The 18613-nt window shown below is 31.5% G+C and overlaps 1 protein-coding gene across 1 annotated transcript in view; it reads left to right on the top strand.

Moving 5' to 3' along the window:
• LOC111679696 overlaps positions 1–17797 on the top strand; it is a 45776-nt gene extending 27979 nt beyond the window's left edge. The window contains exons 4-5 of the mRNA XM_046954045.1: positions 16863–17577; positions 17649–17797. Of these exons, the coding sequence (XP_046810001.1) occupies positions 16863–17577; positions 17649–17797 (864 nt within the window). The remainder of the gene's footprint in view (positions 1–16862; positions 17578–17648) is intronic.
• The last annotated feature ends 816 nt before the right edge of the window (positions 17798–18613 follow it).

The raw sequence follows: 18613 nt of genomic DNA, 5'->3' as shown, positions 1-18613 counted from the left end.
CATTAAAGTCATAAAATATGGTAGTGAGAGTTTAAATCAAAATTGTTTTATGTCGAGTTGCATTGCGGTATTCGTATTTTTCGCGTAATTTTCTGGGGCGGAATTTATATGGGGGACTGATCCTCATAAAAATTGATAGAAAGATTTCGGTTCCTATAAAAGAGATTGAGATATTAGCTTACACGAAACTAGTTTATGTCGAATTTCATAAATCTACTAGTATTTTTAAGCCAGTACTGAGCTTTAAAGTCATTTACTGAAGGGACCTTATATGGGGGTAGCGTCAATTATAGACCGATCTCCGTAAAATTTTGCAGAACGATCTTGGTTACTACAGGTCAGATTTATATCGAATTTCATCGCTTTACTCGTTTTTATGGCTTTACTCGTTTTTTTGATGGGGATATTATATGGGGGTAGGTCAATTAAGGCTCGATCCACATAAAATTAAGTTAAGAGTTTTTGACTGGCAAGAAACTTAATTGAGTCGAATTTTATTACTATACTCGTATTTTTAAGCCAGTAATGGGCCTTAAAGTATTTTCTGATAGGGACCTTATGTTGGGGTTAGGGCCTGTTCCACATAAAATTTGGTAAAGAGATTTTGGCTTGTGAAAAACTTACTTCTGTGAAATTTTATTGATATACTCGTATTTTTAATGCAGTAATGAGCGTTAAAATATTTTTATGGAGGGGACCTTATATGGGGGGTAGGGACAATTATAGACCGATCCACATAAAATTTGGTGGAAAGGTTTTGGTTCCTAAGATACATACTTATGTCAAATTTCTTCGCTATATTAGTATTTTTTACGCCCATAATTTGTAGTGTAATTTTTTTTTGTTCCTTATCCATATCATCTGTAGTATGATAATTGTTATAATTCTTAACGCTCTCCACTCAATCGATAAAGTTTGCATATTGAGAATATCGTTATTACCTTATATGGTAAAAATTTGATGCGTATTTAATTCTTTATATTCAATTTAAAATATTTTGTCCCGTTATTCTTCTTGTGCGTAAAATAGTAATATTGATTTATGAAAACAAGAATTTTGGAGATCAATTAAAGAATAAAACTTGAACAGTTCGCATTAAAAGCCTACGCATCTTATGTAACAAGAATAAAGTGCATTTAATTGAGTTTATAATTACTTGTTAAAATTTTTTTAAGTAAATTTATGGTGTCATATGAAAAAGAAAGTTCACATTTCTTATTACATATAAATTATTACCGAGGAAACTCGGTGTTTGCTGAATATAAAATGATAGTTATAGTTATCTAAACAGCCTAAACAATTAATCGATAGAAGAGGTCATAAAAAGGGATATTTTTATATATACAGAAACTGCATGGTATAGGCCGTTTAATTATTTGTTCCCTGATGATTGCTCTACTCTACAACTTTTAAAAATACAACAACAACAAACCACGATAAGTAAAGTATATGTATAAATGTAAGTTAAAATAAGAAAAATGAATTGAAACAAAACTTAACTTAATGTAATTTACATAACATACTCTTAAATCTAATTAACAAAACTAAATTTATTCTTAAGTAATTTTATATGATGAATTATATGAAATAAAATGTTTGTAATGATTTAAGAATTCCACAATGAGTTGCTAGAGTTAATAATTTGGGCCGAAGTGGACATACTTGTGACACTGTGCACTAGAGAGATTACAGTATAATCTCTTAACAATACTACAATGTTTTCTTAAAATTTCTCTTCGTTCATATCTATTCACTGACCCATGACAACCACTGAGTGTTTGCCTGGCAAACTTATAAGAGAACATGTGAATAGATATTGTGATTAGTTCTCTTAAATAACTAATATGGCACTACGATTTGTCTGGTATATCACGCACTAGCAAAGTACACGCTACAAATTAACGTTAAAGTCGTTTTCTGAAGGGGGCCTTATATGGGGGGAAGGGTCAACTATGGACCGATCCACATAAAATCGGAACCTTAAAATACCGCGTTTTTAAAGCTGTGAAAATAATTCTACTGATCTATCCAATTAGCCATTTTCTAAAAAAATATAATATGCAACAAATTATATATGAGGGGTAGGGTCAATTATGAACGATCCACATAAAATTTCATAAAGTTTTTTTTGGCTGGTAAGATACTTTGTTATATAAAATTTCATCGCTATATTCGTATTTTTAAGCCAGTAATGAGCGTTAAAGTCATTTTTTGAAGGGGACCTTATATGGGGGGTAGGGTCAATTATGGACCGATCCACATAAAATTTCATAGAAATTTTTTGGCCAGTAAGAAACTTACATATGTCAAATTTCGTCGCTATACTTGTATTTTTAAGCGAGTAATGAGCGTTAAAGTCATATTCTGAAGGGACCTTATATGGGGGGGGTTGTGGGGTCAATTATGGACCGATCCACATAAAATTTCATAGAGAGGTTTTGGCTAGTAAGAGAGGTTTTGGCTAGTAAGAGAGGTTTTGGCTAGTAAGAAACTTACTTATGTCAAATTTCATCGCTATACTTTTATTTTTAATAGAGTAATGAGCGTTAAACTTATTTTCTGAAGGAGACCTTATATGGGGGGTAGGGTAAATTATGGACCGATATATATACAATTTGGTTGAGAGATATTGACTTGCATAAAACTTATGTGTGTCGAATTTCATCGCTATATTCCCATTTTTAATCCAATAATGAGCGTTAAAGTCATTTTCTGAAGGGGACCTTATATGGGGGGTAGGGTCAAATATGGACCGATCCACATAAAATTTCATAGAGAGGTTTTGGCTAGTAAAAAACTTACTTATGGCAAATTTCATCGCTATACTTGTATTTTTAAGAGAGTAATGAGCGTTAAACTCATTTTCTGAAGGGGACCTTATATGGGGGGTAGGGTCAATTATGGACCGATATACATACAATTTGGTTGAGAGATATTGACTTGCATAAAACTTATGTGTGTCGAATTTCATCGCTATATTTCCATTCTTAAGCCAGTACACAGCTATTTAGTCATTTTCTAAATGGGACATTATATGGGGGGTAGGGCCAATTATGGTCCTATGTCCGCCATAATTCAGAAATATTTTTCAGACGTCAAAAAACTGACCTATGCGAAATTTTGTGGTATTTGCTTCATAAACAACGAATTTGTGAATATTTGAAGCTATTTATACAATATTCCGGGAGGTACAGTTGTATGGGGGCTATGTGAAGTCGTTGACCGATTTTGCCCATTTTCAATACCAAACATTTCTGATCAATAAACTATATTTTGGGAAAATTTTATCTCAATATCTCTTATTTTGTGGACGCTATCGTGCCAACAACAGACAGACGGACAGACGGACGGGCATGGCTAGATCGTCTTAGAATCTTACGAGGTCCCAGAATATATATACTTTATGGGGTCTTAGAGCTATATTTCGATGTGTTACACACGGAATGACAAAATCAATATACCCCCCATCTCTTTTGATGGTGGGTATAAAAAGTTATATAAATATATAAATTACCGCATTTCTAAACCTGTACCAATAAATATGCCGATCTATCCTATTTTTGTAAAACTCATTATGCCACAAATTATACACCAAAACAAAGTTCAACTGTAATGCTTTAAAATGATGCATAAACGATTGTCCTGGCATTAAAACTGTCAATGTTTGCATTCATATGGGAACCTCAAATCACAGCGTTTTTAAACATAAAACAACAATTCTACCGATCCTTCAAATTGACCATTTTTTAGACGAACACATTATGCCACAAATGATATACCAAATTAAAGTGCAATCATAATGCTTTAAAATGATTCATAAATGACTGTCATAGCGTAAAAACTGTCAATGTTATTTGCAGCCATATCGGAACCTCAAACTACCGCGTTTTGAAAGCTGTGAAAATAATTTTTTAAAAATATATTATGCAATAAATTATATACCAAAACAAATGGCAACTATAATGCAATAAAAAGATATATAAACGGCTGCAATAACATGAAAACTATAAATGATATTTACAAACATATCGTAGCCTTAAATTATCGCATTTCTAAACCTGTACCAATAAATATACCGATCTATCCTATTTTTGTAAAAACTTATTAAGCTACAAATTATACACCAAAACAAAGTGCAACTGTAATGCTTTAAAATGATGCATTAACGATTGTCCTGGCATAAAAACTGTCAATGTTATTTGCAGCCATATTGGAACCTCAAATCACAGCGTTTTTAAATATAGAACAACAATTCTACCGATCCATCAAATTGACCATTTTTTAGACAAACACATTATGCCACAAATGACATACCAATATAAAGTGCAATCATAATGCTCTAAAATGATGCATAAATGACTCTCATAGCATGAAAACTGTCAAGTTATTCACAACCATATCGGAACCTCAAATTACCGCCTTTTTAAACCTGGGAAAATAATACTACCGATCTATTCAATTGGCCATTTTCTAAAAAAACGTTATGCAATATATTATATACCAAAACAAATGGCAATTTAAATGCTTTAAAATGGTGCATAAACAAGTTTCTAGCACGAAAACTGCCAAAGTTAATTGCAGCCATATCGGAACCTCAGATTACTGCATTTGATACATAGAACAATAATTCTACCGATCTATCAAGTTGACCAATTTGTAAAAACACACATTATGCTACAAATGATATCACATATTAAAGTGCAATCATATTACTTTAAAATGATGTCTAAATGACTATCATATCGTGAAAACGGTCAATGTTATTTGCAGTCATATCGGAACCTTAAATTACCGCATTTTTAAAGCTGTGAAAATAGTTCTACCGATCTATCCAATTGGCCATTTTCTAAAAGTATATTATGCAATAAATTATATACCAAAACAAATGGCAACTATAATGCAATAAAAATATATATAAACGACTGCAATAACATGAAAACTATAAATGATATTTGCAACCATATTGCAGCCTTAAATTACCGCATTTCTAAACCTGTACCAATAAATATACCGATCTATCCAATTTTTGTAAAAACTCATTATGCCACAAATTATACACCAAAACAAAGTGCAACTGTATTGCTTTAAAATGATGCATAAACGATTGTTCTGGCATGAAAACTGTCAAAGTGATTTGCAACCATATCGGAACCTCAAATCACAGCGTTTTTAAACATAGAACAGCAATTCTACCGATCCTTCAAACTGACCATTTTTTAGACACATTATGCCACAAATGATATACCAAATTAAGTGCAATCATAATGCTTTAAAATGATACATAAATGACTGTCATAGCATGAAAACTGTCAAAGTTATTCACAACCATATCGGAACCTCAAACTACCGCCTTCTTAAACCTGGGAAAATAATTCTACCGATCTGTCCAATTGGCCATTTTCTAAAAATATAATATGCAATATATTATATACCAAAACAAATGGCAATCTTAATGCTTTAAAATGGTGCATAAACGACTGCCCTAGCATGAAAACTGCCAAAGTTAATTGCAAAAATAGCGGAACCTCAGATTACTGCATTTATTATACATAGAACAATAATTATACCGATCTATCAAATCGAATAATTTCTAAAAATACACATTATGCTACAAATGATATACCAGATTGAAGTGCAATCATAATGCTTTAAAATGATTCATAAATGACTGTCATAGCGTGAAAAGTGTCAATGTTATTTGCAGCCATATCGGAACCTTAAAATACCGCTTTTATAAAGCTGTGAAAATAATTCTACCGATCAATCCAATTGTCCATTTTCTAAAAAATATAATATGCAACAAATTATATACCAAAACAAATGGCAACTATAATGCAATAAAAAGATATATAAACGACTGCTATAACATGAAAACTATAAATAAAATAATTTACACCAAATTATATACCAAAACAAATGGAAATTTTAATGCTTAAAAATGGTGCATAAACGACACTCCTAGCACGAAAAACTGCCAAAAATATTTGCAGCCATATCGGAACCTCAGATTACTGCATTTGATACATAGAACAATAATTCTACCGATCTATCAAGTTGACCAATTTGTAAAAAACACACATTATGCTACAAATGATATTACCATATTAAAGTGCAATCATAATGCTTTAAAATGATGTCTAAATGACTATCATAGCGTGAAAACTGTCAATGTTATTTGCAGTCATATCGGAACCTCAAATTACCGCATTTTTAAAGCATAGAACAACAATTCTACCGATCCATCAAATTGACAATTTTTAGACGAACACATTATGCCACAAATGATATGCCAATAAAAAGTGCAATCATAATGCTCTAAAATGATGCATAAATGACTGTCATAGCATGAAAACTGTCAAAGTTATTCACAACCATATCGGAACCTCAAATTACCGCCTTTTTAAACCTGGGAAAATATTCTACCGATCTATTCAATTGGCCAATTTTCTAAAATGTCATTATGCAATAAATTATATACCAAAACAAATGGCAATTTTTATGCTTTAAAATGGTGCATAAACGACTGTCCCAGCACGAAAACTGCCAAAGTTAATTGCAGCCATCTCGGAACCTCAGATTACTGCATTTGATACATAGAACAATAATTCTTATCGGAACCTCAAATTACCGCATTTTTAAAGCTGTGAAAATAGTTCTACCGATCTATCCAATTGGCCATTTTCTAAAATTTATTATGCAATAAATTATATACCAAAACAAGTAGGAAAGTATAGTCGGGCATGTCCGACCATATAATACCCTACACCATATTTTTAAAATTTTTACTTTTTATAAAATTTTTATTTTTTATAAAAAAAGTTTTATGTTGAATATTACTAATAATTCAAAATATTTAAGCAATTTATGGATAAAAAACTAAAATTTCTAAATGTGGCTTTTATATAAGTCAAATATAGGCCGATCCTCGGTTAATTTGGGAAAAGGATATATTTCTAAATAACATTTTTTGTTGATAGTTTCATTGCGATACAAATGGTTACAAGTCAATTTTAGACGTTTAAGTCATTTTTTGAAGGGGGGTTTGTATGGGGGCTACGCTGCAGATTGTCCTTACGAAAATCTGCAGCTTATTTGTACTTATATAAAACTTATTTGTGCCAATTTTTAAAGAGATAGCAGAATATTTGACGTAATTATGGCATAAAAAGTTCAAATCGGGAGGTACGGTTGTATGGGGGCTAGGTGAAATAATGGACCGATTTCAACCATTTTCAATAGGCTTCGTCCCTGTGCCAAAAAACATGCTTGGTCCAAATTTCATCAAATTATCTTGAAAATTACGGCCTGTACCTTGCGCACAAGGTTTACATGGACAGCCAGCCAGCCGGACAGACGGACGGACGGACTTGTCTTAATCGACTCAAAAAATGATTCTGAATCGATCGGTATACTTTAAGGTGGGTATTGGACCAATATTTTTGTATGTTACAAACATCAGCACAAACGTATAATACCCTCCCCACTATAGTGGTGTAGGGTATAACAAATGGCAACTATAATGCAATAAAAAGATATATAAACGACTGCTATAACATGAAAACTATAAAAGATATTTGCAACCATATCGGAGCCTTAAATTACCGCATTTCCAAACCTGTACCAATAAATATACCGATCTATCCAATTTTTAAAAAATTCATTATGCCACATATTATTACACCACCAAAAGAAAGTGCAACTGAAATGCTTTAAAATGATGCATAATCGATTGTTCTGGCATGAAAACTGTCAAAGTTATTTGCAACCATATCGGAACCCCAAATCACAGCGTTTTTAAACATAGAACAACAATTCTACCGATCCTTCAAATTGACCATTTTTTAGACGAACACATTATGCCACAAATGATATACCAAATTAAAGTGCAATCATAATGCTTTAAAATGATGCATAAATGACTGTCATAGCATGAAAACTGTCAAAGTTATTCACAACCATATCGGAACTTCAAATTACCGCGCCTCTTAAACCTGGAAAAATAATTCTACCGACCTATCCAATTGGCCATTTTCTAAAAATACATTATGCAATAAATTATATACCAAAACAAATGGCAATTTTAATGCTTTAAAATGGTGCATAAACGACTGTCCTAGCACGAAAACTGCCAAAGTTAATTGCAACCATATCGGAACCTCAGATTACTGCGTTTATTAAACATAGAACAATAATTCTACCGATCTATCAAATTGACCAATTTGTAAAAACACACATTATGCTACAAATAATATACCATATTAAAGTGCAATCATAATGCTTTAAAATGATGCCTAAATGACTCTCATAGCGTGAAAACTGTCAATGTTATTTGCAGCCATATCGGAACCTTAAAATACCGCGTTTTTAAAGCTGTGAAAATAATTCTACCGATCTATCCAATTAGCCATTTTCTAAAAATATATTATGCAATAAATTATATACCAAATCAAATGGCAACTATAATGCAATAAAAAGATATATAAACGACTGCAATAACATGAAAACTATAAATGATATTTGCAACCATATCGGAGCCTTAAATTACCGCATTTCTAAACCTGTACCAATAAATATACCGATCTATCCAATTTTTGTAAAAATTCATTATGCCACAAATTGTACACCAAAACAAAGTGCAACTGTAATGCTTTAAAATAATGCATAAACGATTGTCCTGGCATGAAAACTGTCAAAGTTATTTGCAACCATATCGGAACCTCAAATCACAGCGTTTTTAAACATAGAACAACAATTCTACCGATCCTTCAAATTGACCATTTTTTAGACGAACACATTATGCCACAAATGATATACCAAATTAAAGTGCAATTATAATGCTTTAAATGATGCATAAATGACTGTCATAGCATAAAACTGTCAAAGTTATTCACAACCATATCGGAACCTCAAAGTAACCGCCTTTTTAAACCAAAACAAATGGCAATTTTAATGCTTTAAAATGGTGCATAAACGACTGTCCTAGCACGAAAACTGCCAAAGTTAATTGCAACCATAGCGGAACCTCAGATTACTGCGCTTATTATGCGTAGAGCAATAATTATACCGAACTATCAAATTGAATAATTTCTAAAAATACACATTATGCTACAAATGATATACCATATTGAAGTGCAATCATAATGCTCTAAAATGATGCATAAATGACTGTCATAGCATGAAAACTGTCAAAGTTATTCACAACCATATCGGAACCTCAAACTACCGCCTTCTTAAACCTGGGAAAATAATTCTACCGATCTGTCCAATTGGCCATTTTCTAAAAATATATTATGCAATATATTATATACCAAAACAAATGGCAATTTTAATGCTTTAAAATGGTGCATAAACGACTGCCCTAGCATGAAAACTGCCAAAGTTAATTGCAACCATAGCGGAACCTCAGATTACTGCATTTATTATACATAGAACAATAATTATACCGATCTATCAAATTGAATAATTTCTAAAAATACACATTATGCTACAAATGATATACCATATTAAAGTGCAATCATAATGCTCTAAAATGATAATTCTACCGATCAACCCAATTGTCCATTTTCTAAAAAATATAATATGCAACAAATTATATACCAAAACAAATGGCAACTATAATGCAATAAAAAGATATATAAACGACTGCTATAACATGAAAACTATAAAAGATATTTGCAACCATATCGGAGCCTTAAATTAAAGCATTTCCAAACCTGTACCAATAAATATACCGATCTATCCAATTTTTTTAAAAATTCATTATGCCACAAATTATACACAAAAACAAAGTGCAACTGTAATGCTTTAAAATGATGCATAAACGATTGCTCTGGCATGAAAACTGTCAAAGTGATTTGCAACCATATCGGAACCTCAAATCACAGCGTTTTTAAACATAGAACAACAATTCTACCGATCCTTCAAACTGACAATTTTTTAGACACATTATGCCACAAATGATATACCAAATTAAAGTGCAATCATAATGCTTTAAAATGATGCATAAATGACTGTCATTGCATGAAAACTGTCAAAGTTATTCACAACCATATCGGAACTTTAAATCATCGCCTTTTTAAATCTGGGAAAATAATTCTACCGATCTATCAAATTGGCCAATTTCTAAAAATACATTATGCAATAAGTTATATACCAAAACAAATGGCAATTTTTATGCTTTAAAATGGTGCATAAACGACTGTCCTAGCACGAAAACTGCCAAAGTTAATTGCAACCATAGTGGAAGCTCAGTTTACTGCGTTTATTAAACATAGAACAATAATTCTACCGATCTATCAAATTGACCAATTTGTAAAAACACACATTATGCTACAAATGATATACCATATAAAAGTGCAATCATAATGCTTTAAAATGATGCCTAAATGACTGTCATAGCGTGAAAACTATCAATGTTATTTGCAGCCATATCGGAACCTTAACATACCGCGTTTTTAAAGCTGTGAAAATAATTCTACCGATCTATCCAATTAGCCATTTTCTAAAAAAATATAAAATGCAACAAATTATATACCAAAACAAATGGCAACTATAATGCAATAAAAAGATATATAAACGACTGCTATAACATGAAAACTATAAAAGATATTTGCAACCATATCGGAGCCTTAAACTACCGCATTTCCAAACCTGTACCAATAAATATACCGATCTATCCAATTTTTGTAAAAATTCATTATGCCACAAATTGTACACCAAAACAAAGTGCAACTGTAATGCTTTAAAATGATGCATAAACGATTGTCCTGGCATGAAAACTGTCAAAGTTATTTGCAACCATATCGGAACCTCAAATCACAGCGTTTTTAAACACAGAACAACAATTCTACCGATCCTTCAAATTGACCATTTTTTAGACGAACACATTATGCCACAAATGATATACCAAATTAAAGTGCAATCAGAATGCTTTAAAATGATGCATAAATGACTGTCATAGCATGAAAACTGTTAAGGTTATTCACAACCATATCGGAACCTCAAATTACCGCCTTTTTAAACCTGGGAAAATAATTCTACCGATCTTTCGAATTGGCCATTTTCTAAAAATACATTATGCAATAAATTATATACCAAAACAAATGGCAATTTTAATGCTTTAAAATGGTGCATAAACGACTGTCCTAGTACGAAAACTGCCAAAGTTAATTGCAACCATAGCGGAACCTCAGATTACTGCGCTTATTATGCGTAGAACAATAATTATACCGATCTATCAAATTGAATAATTTCTAAAAATACACATTATGCTACAAATGATATACCATATTGAAGTGCAATCACAATGCTCTAAAATGATGCATAAATGACTGTCATAGCATGAAAACTGTCAAAGTTATTCACAACCATATCGGAACCTCAAACTACCGCCTTCTTAAACCTGGGAAAATAATTCTACCGATCTATCTAATTGGCTATTTTCTAAAAATAAGTATATTATGCAATATATTATATACCAAAACAAATGGCAATTTTAATGCTTTAAAATGGTGCATAAACGACTGTCCTAGCACGAAAACTGCCAAAGTTAATTGCAACCATAGCGTCATAGCGTGAAAACTGTCAATGTTATTTGCAGCCATATCGGAACCTTAAAATACCGCGTTTTTAAAGCTGTGAAAATAATTCTACCGATCTATCCAATTAGCCATTTTCTAAAAAAAATATAATATGCAACAAATTATATTCCAAAACAAATGGCAACTATAATGCAATAAAAAGATATATAAACGACTGCTATAACATGAAAACTATAAAAGATATTTGCAACCATATCGGAGCCTTAAATTACCGCATTTCCAAACCTGTACCAATAAATATACCGATCTATCCAATTTTTGTAAAAATTCATTATGCCACAAATTGTACACCAAAACAAACTGCAACTGTAATGCTTTAAAATGATGCATAAACGATTGTCCTGGCACGAAAACTGTCAAAGTTATTTGCAACCATATCGGAACCTCAAATCACAGCGTTTTTAAACACAGAACAACAATTCTACCGATCCTTCAAATTGACCATTTTTTAGACGAACACATTATGCCACAAATGATATACCAAATTAAAGTGCAATCATAATGCTTTAAAATGATGCATAAATGAAAATATAATATGCAACAAATTATATACCAAAACAAATGGCAACTATAATGCAACAAAAAGATATAAAAACGACTGCTATAACATGAAAACTATAAAAGATATTTGCAACCATATCGGAGCCTTAAACTACCGCATTTCCAAACCTGTACCAATAAATATACCGATCTATCCAATTTTTGTAAAAATTCATTATGCCACAAATTTTACACCAAAACAAAGTGCAACTGTAATGCTTTAAAATGATGCATAAACGATTGTCCTGGCATGAAAACTGTCAAAGTTATTTGCAACCATATCGGAACCTCAAATCACAGCGTTTTTAAACACAGAACCACAATTCTACCGATCCTTCAAATTGGCCATTTTTTAGACGAACACATTATGCCACAAATGATATACCAAATTAAAGTGCAATCAGAATGCTTTAAAATGATGCATAAATGACTGTCATAGCATGAAAACTGTCAAAGTTATTCACAACCATATCGGAACCTCAAATTACCGCCGTTTTAAACCTGGGAAAATAATTCTACCGGTCTATCCAATTGGCCATTTTCTAAAAATACATTATGCAATAAATTATATACCAAAACAAATGGCAATTTTAATGCTTTAAAATGGTGCATAAACGACTGTCCATTTGACCATTTTTTAGATTATGCCACAAATAATATACCAAATTAAAGTGCAATCATAATGCTTTAAAATGATGCATAAATGACCGTCATAGCATGAAAACTGTCAAAGTTATTCACAACCATATCGAAACTTCAAAATACCGCGTTTTTAAAGCTGTAAAAATAATTCTACCGATCTATCCAATTAGCCATTTTCTAAAAATATATTATGTAACAAATTATATACCAAAGCAAATGGAAACTATAATGCAAGAAAAATATATATAAACGACTGCTATAACATTAAAACTAAAAAAAATATATTTGCAACCATATCGGGGCCTTAAGTTACCGCATTTCTAAACCTGTACCAATAAATTTACCGATCTATCCAATTTTTGTAAAAATTCATTATGCCACAAATTGTACACCAAAGCAAAGTGCAACTGTAATGCTTTAAAATGATGCATAAACGATTGTCCTGGCATGAAAACTGTCAAAGTTATTTGCAACCATATCGGAACCTCAAATCACAGCGTTTTTAAAGATAGAACAACAATTCTACCGATCCTTCAAATTGACCATTTTTTAGATGAACACATTATGCCACAAATGATATACCAAATTAAATAGCAATCATAATGCTTTAAAATGATGCATAAATGACTGTCATAGCATGAAAACTGTCAAAGTTATTCGCAACCATATCGGAACTTCAAATTACCGCCTTTTTAATCCTGGGAAAATAATTCAACCGATCTATCCAATTGGCCATTTTCTAAAAATACATTATGCAATAAATTATATACCAAAACAAATGGCAATTTTAATGCTTTAAAATGGTGCATAAACGACTGTCCTAGCACGAAAACTGCCAAAGTTAATTGCAACCATATCAGAATCTCAGATTACTGCGTTTATTAAACATAGAACAATAATAATACCGATCTATCAAATTGACCAATTTGTAAAAACACACATTATGCTACAAATGATATACCATATTAAAGTGCAATCATAATGCTTTAAAATGATTCATAAATGACTGAAACCTGTACCAATAAATATACCCGATCTATCCAATTTTTGTAAAAATTCATTATGCCACAAATTGTACACCAAAACAAAGTGCAACTGTAATGCTTTAAAATGATGCATAAACGATTGTCCTGGCATGAAAACTGTCAAAGTTATTTGCAACCATATCGAACCTCAAATCACAGCGTTTTTAAAACATACAACAACAATTCTACCGGTCCTTCAAATTGACCATTTTTTAGACGAACACATGCCACAAATGATATACCCAATTAAAGTGCAATCAAATGCTTTAAAAATGATGCATAAATGACTGTCATAGCATGAAAACTGTCAAAGTATATTCACAACCATATCGGAACCTCAAACTACCGAGCCTTCTTAAACCTGGGAAAATAATTCTACCGATCTATCCAATTGGCTATTTTCTTTAAAATACATTATGCAATAAATTATATACCAAAAACAGATAGCAATTTTAATACTTTAAAATGGTGCATAAACGACTGTCCTAGCACGAAAACTGCCAAAGTTAATTGCAACCATATCGGAACCTCAGATTACTGCGTTTATTATACATAGAACAATAATTATACCGATCTATCAAATTGAATAATTTCTAAAAATACACATTATGCTACAAATGAAAATACCATATTGAAGTGCAATCATAATGCTTTAAAATGATTCATAAATGACTGCCATAGCGTGAAAACTGTCAATGTTATTTGCAGCCATATCGGAACCTCAAACTACCGCGTTTTGAAAGCTGTGAAAATAATTCTACGCGATCTATTCCAATTTGCCATTTTCTGAAAAAATATTATGCAATAAATTATATACCAAAACAAATGGCAACTATAATGCAATAAAAAGATATATAACCGACTGCAATAACATGAAAACTGTAAATGATATAATGCAATAAAAAAAGATATAAAAACGACTGCAATAACATGAAAACTGTATATATGTAGCATGTAAACTATGACGATTTGAATAACTTTTCTGTTTAAGGGTTTTTAATGGCTTCAGCATGCATTTTTCTCCAGCTTCTTGCTCGTCGGCTAATGGGGGAATTCGTTGCCATTCTTTATCCTGTCTAGCTACAGTAATCATTTTAATTTAGCATGCTGTATGTTCAGAGAATAGGAGTAGATGGATAGGACAGAAAAGGAAACAAGAACAACGACTTATAGGATTCTGAAAAGTTTACCTTTAGCGTCATAGATATTTATTACGCAATAAGCCCTCCCAACCATGACCATTAACCAATTCATCCTAAATTTTGATATTATGATCCCATTTCTAACAATATACCTAGATAGAAACTTGGAAATCAAAACAAACAGTATATAGAGTTTTCATTTCATGCAAAATTTATTCCAAAAGAAAGCGATATTTATATATTTCATAATACCTATAGGATATTCTCCGAAAATTAGCCTAATTTTATCTGTGAATATATAATAACATAAAAATTTATACATAATTGTTAAAATTTTGAAAAAACCCAGAATATATATACTTTATGGGGTCTTAGAGCAATATTTCGATGTGTTACACACGGAATGACAAAATCAATATACCCCCCATCTTTTTTGATGGTGGGTATAATAAGAACCCAGAATGTGTTACAGTTTTGTGTATAAAAGCAACGCTTGCTACAACTTAGGTTATTTGTTATTTTTGATAAATGTCATTTTATTAGTTCGTTAAACAGAGTACAAAAAACAAGTTTTGTTCGTTATTTAAAGTAGTCAATAGAAAAAATTAGCTTGTTCGTTAAATGCGATGTTCGTAGAATTGAATGGTCGTTAAATCGGAAAACTACTGTATATAAATATTAATGAAAATTTAATTAATAAATAATTTTGAAATTTGCAAAATGAATTGCTAAGCTAATTTTGTCGTGTTTTCAATCATGAACTAAGTTATATTGGCTTAAGGATATATCAAATTGGGATCCTTTAAATATAATTTACACCCATAGGATCATAGGATTAGGGTGGGTTAAGAGGTGATGTTTATGTACTACCATCTAGGAAACATATATAGACATCTAACTAAATCAATCATGAAAACCGTTATATTTAATTAATAATTTTAGCATAGTAAGGGTGTTTTTTACTATGTTATCTAGCCCATTTAGAGTAAATAAAATGTTCATAAGGGAGTCTTTATAAAACTTCGTAATGAGACTGAGACAAGGAGGAAGAGATCACGAATCCACCCGACCGGCTGCTAGCTAGTTATTATAGGCTCCCGCCGATCTTTTCAGCTTTCGCTCTTTATTAGAATTTTTGAATCTCCAAGGTTTGATAATTTCATTAAAAGAAAAAAATGTACGAAACTGCTGAGTTTACTACTATTTATATGTTCGTGTACATTACAGAAAAAATGGCGCCCAACGTGGGGCTAAAAATCGCCTACATATTTAGATTTTTGGTTCCAAATAAATCCTATTCCTCTTAGATTCCAATATGTTAACTAGAAAGTTGTAAGGATGATGTTTTCAGAACTTCTTTAACAAATACTTTTATATGTACTTCTGGATCTTTAGGAACTTGAGAATTAAAGTTCGAGTATCCTAACCGATGGCCTCTATATTAGCTTTTTGTCAAAGTACATGAAGATTATATGATCATTACATTTGGGGACTCTGAATTTTCATCCACATTTATTAGGTTTATTTCGTAAAGAGTTAAGTTTTTTTGTTTCCAATATCAATAGTTACTATTATGCATAATATATTCCCATAGACCTATATTTTTTCCACATATTGATTGATTTAGTCATTCCTTTGAGCCGCAAACTTCAGTAAATCATGAAAGAAAACACTTATTAAATGACCTATTTGATACACAAGTCATTAAAGATTTGTATTTTTCTATATACATAATGATAAATTTATCATATTAGTGATAGATTGTATATACTTTTGCTTTAATTTTTTTTGAGCATTTAGTTATTTATCAGACATATTATAATCATTTCATATCGAAATTTTTGTTGAATTATCGTTCTAAGATAATCCAAGAATTAAATTTCATAATGTCATTACCAAGAACTCCTATTCAGCCTTCGGTGTCATTTGCTGACACAACTCCTTGTCAAACACAGACTCTTGCTTTTGGTCCCGATGAAAAATGTAAAATTTGTGGTAATAAAATGGATGAAAAGATTCCATGCATGATGCTGAATCGTTGTAACCATACTTTTCATCGATCCTGCATTGAAAACGCACTGGATGTGGAAAGAGAGTGTCCTATCTGCAAACAGTCTTGTGAATTAGAAGATTTAAGGAAGATAACCTTCTCTGTTAAACAATTAGTGAATAAAGCAAAGAGTAAACCTAGTAATGTTCCCACGAAATTCTATTCAACACGAAGTTACAGTAAGAATCTTTTTCAAACTTCTAATACCTCTGGGATAGATATATTCAATTCAGAAAATTCAGCTTCAGCCACAATTCGTAACGAAAACTCAAATCCTTCTCAATTAGAACAAGTGTCACAAGAGCCCGGTAATATTAACCCTCACACTAGTATACAACTGCTTCTCGATCATGATTATATAAATGAAATGATTGAGGAAAGTCTGAGTAAAGCCTTACAAAATTTTACATTTAAAAACTCACAGTTGCTTCAGCCTGTTGACCTTATTATGATAAGTCAGATGATTGAAACCAATGTTCAAACTGATGTTCAAAATTTAAACCAGGGAACTATTCAGAATCAGTCTCAAAGATCTGTAGATAACTCTCCTCATCTTAATTTTAATGCTAGTCGCAATCGTTCTGAAAATAATTCCATTTTTTTGTACCAGAAACTAATCCTAATTTTCAACTCACACACACCAATGCAGACCAATTCCATAGGTTTGAAAGTAATAATCGTTCTCAATCTAATGAACCGTCTCCTAGTCGTTATGCTAGTATTAATTCTCACTTCCAAAGTACTCATACATTATCAGTTAATGCTGATAAGGTTACATCAATACTTAATACAAAATAGGTAATTAAAATTCCTATTTTGTATTATCAGTTAATGCTGATAAGGTTACATCAATAATACAAAATAGGTAATTAAAATTCGATTGATCCCCTACAGGATTAAAAGTAGAAGAATTTTTATATAGAATTTTTATATAGATAATTTCAACAATGACTTCTGTATAAAATGTAAAAATTTGCATTTTTTACATATTATACGGAATATGTAAAAATGGGATTGGTTTTGGCGCTACCATAAACAAGAAAATGATATTATTGATTGGGATGAGTTCTGTAGTTCGATTCGTTCTCAGTATAAAGATTTCAAATCAACATTTGATATTCGTGAAGAATTACGAAATCGAAAACAAAAGCCTGGACAGACTTTTGATGTTTTCTTCGAATCAGTATCGTCGATTATGGACCGTTTACCATCGTCACTATCAGATATGGAGCTTATTGAAATTATTACGAGAAATTTGCGTCCCGAAATTAGGAAAGAATTGCTATATATACCAATTTATTCCATATCGCATTTGAGAAAATTGGTGCAGATGCGTGAAACTGTTTTTGAGGATGGAAACGTTAAGAGAAACTTTAACAACCGAAACATCAATCCTCATATGGTTCGTAGACAAATTGCAGAAGTGAACTTAGACCCCAAAGTTGACACTTCTTGTCCAGTAGAGTTGTGTGTTGATGCAGTTCAAAAAACAGACTCAAAACCTCGATGTTGGAACTGTGATAAAACAGGCCACTACTGGGAAGATTGTTTGTATAAAAGGACAGTATTTTGTTATGGATGTGGGGAAAAAAACATACAAGCCCCAATGTCCAA

This window comes from Lucilia cuprina, chromosome 6 (assembly GCF_022045245.1).
Source record: "Lucilia cuprina isolate Lc7/37 chromosome 6, ASM2204524v1, whole genome shotgun sequence".
In the NCBI taxonomy this organism is placed as follows: Eukaryota; Metazoa; Arthropoda; class Insecta; order Diptera; family Calliphoridae; genus Lucilia; species Lucilia cuprina.
This window is presented reverse-complemented; position numbering and strand designations above follow the sequence as displayed.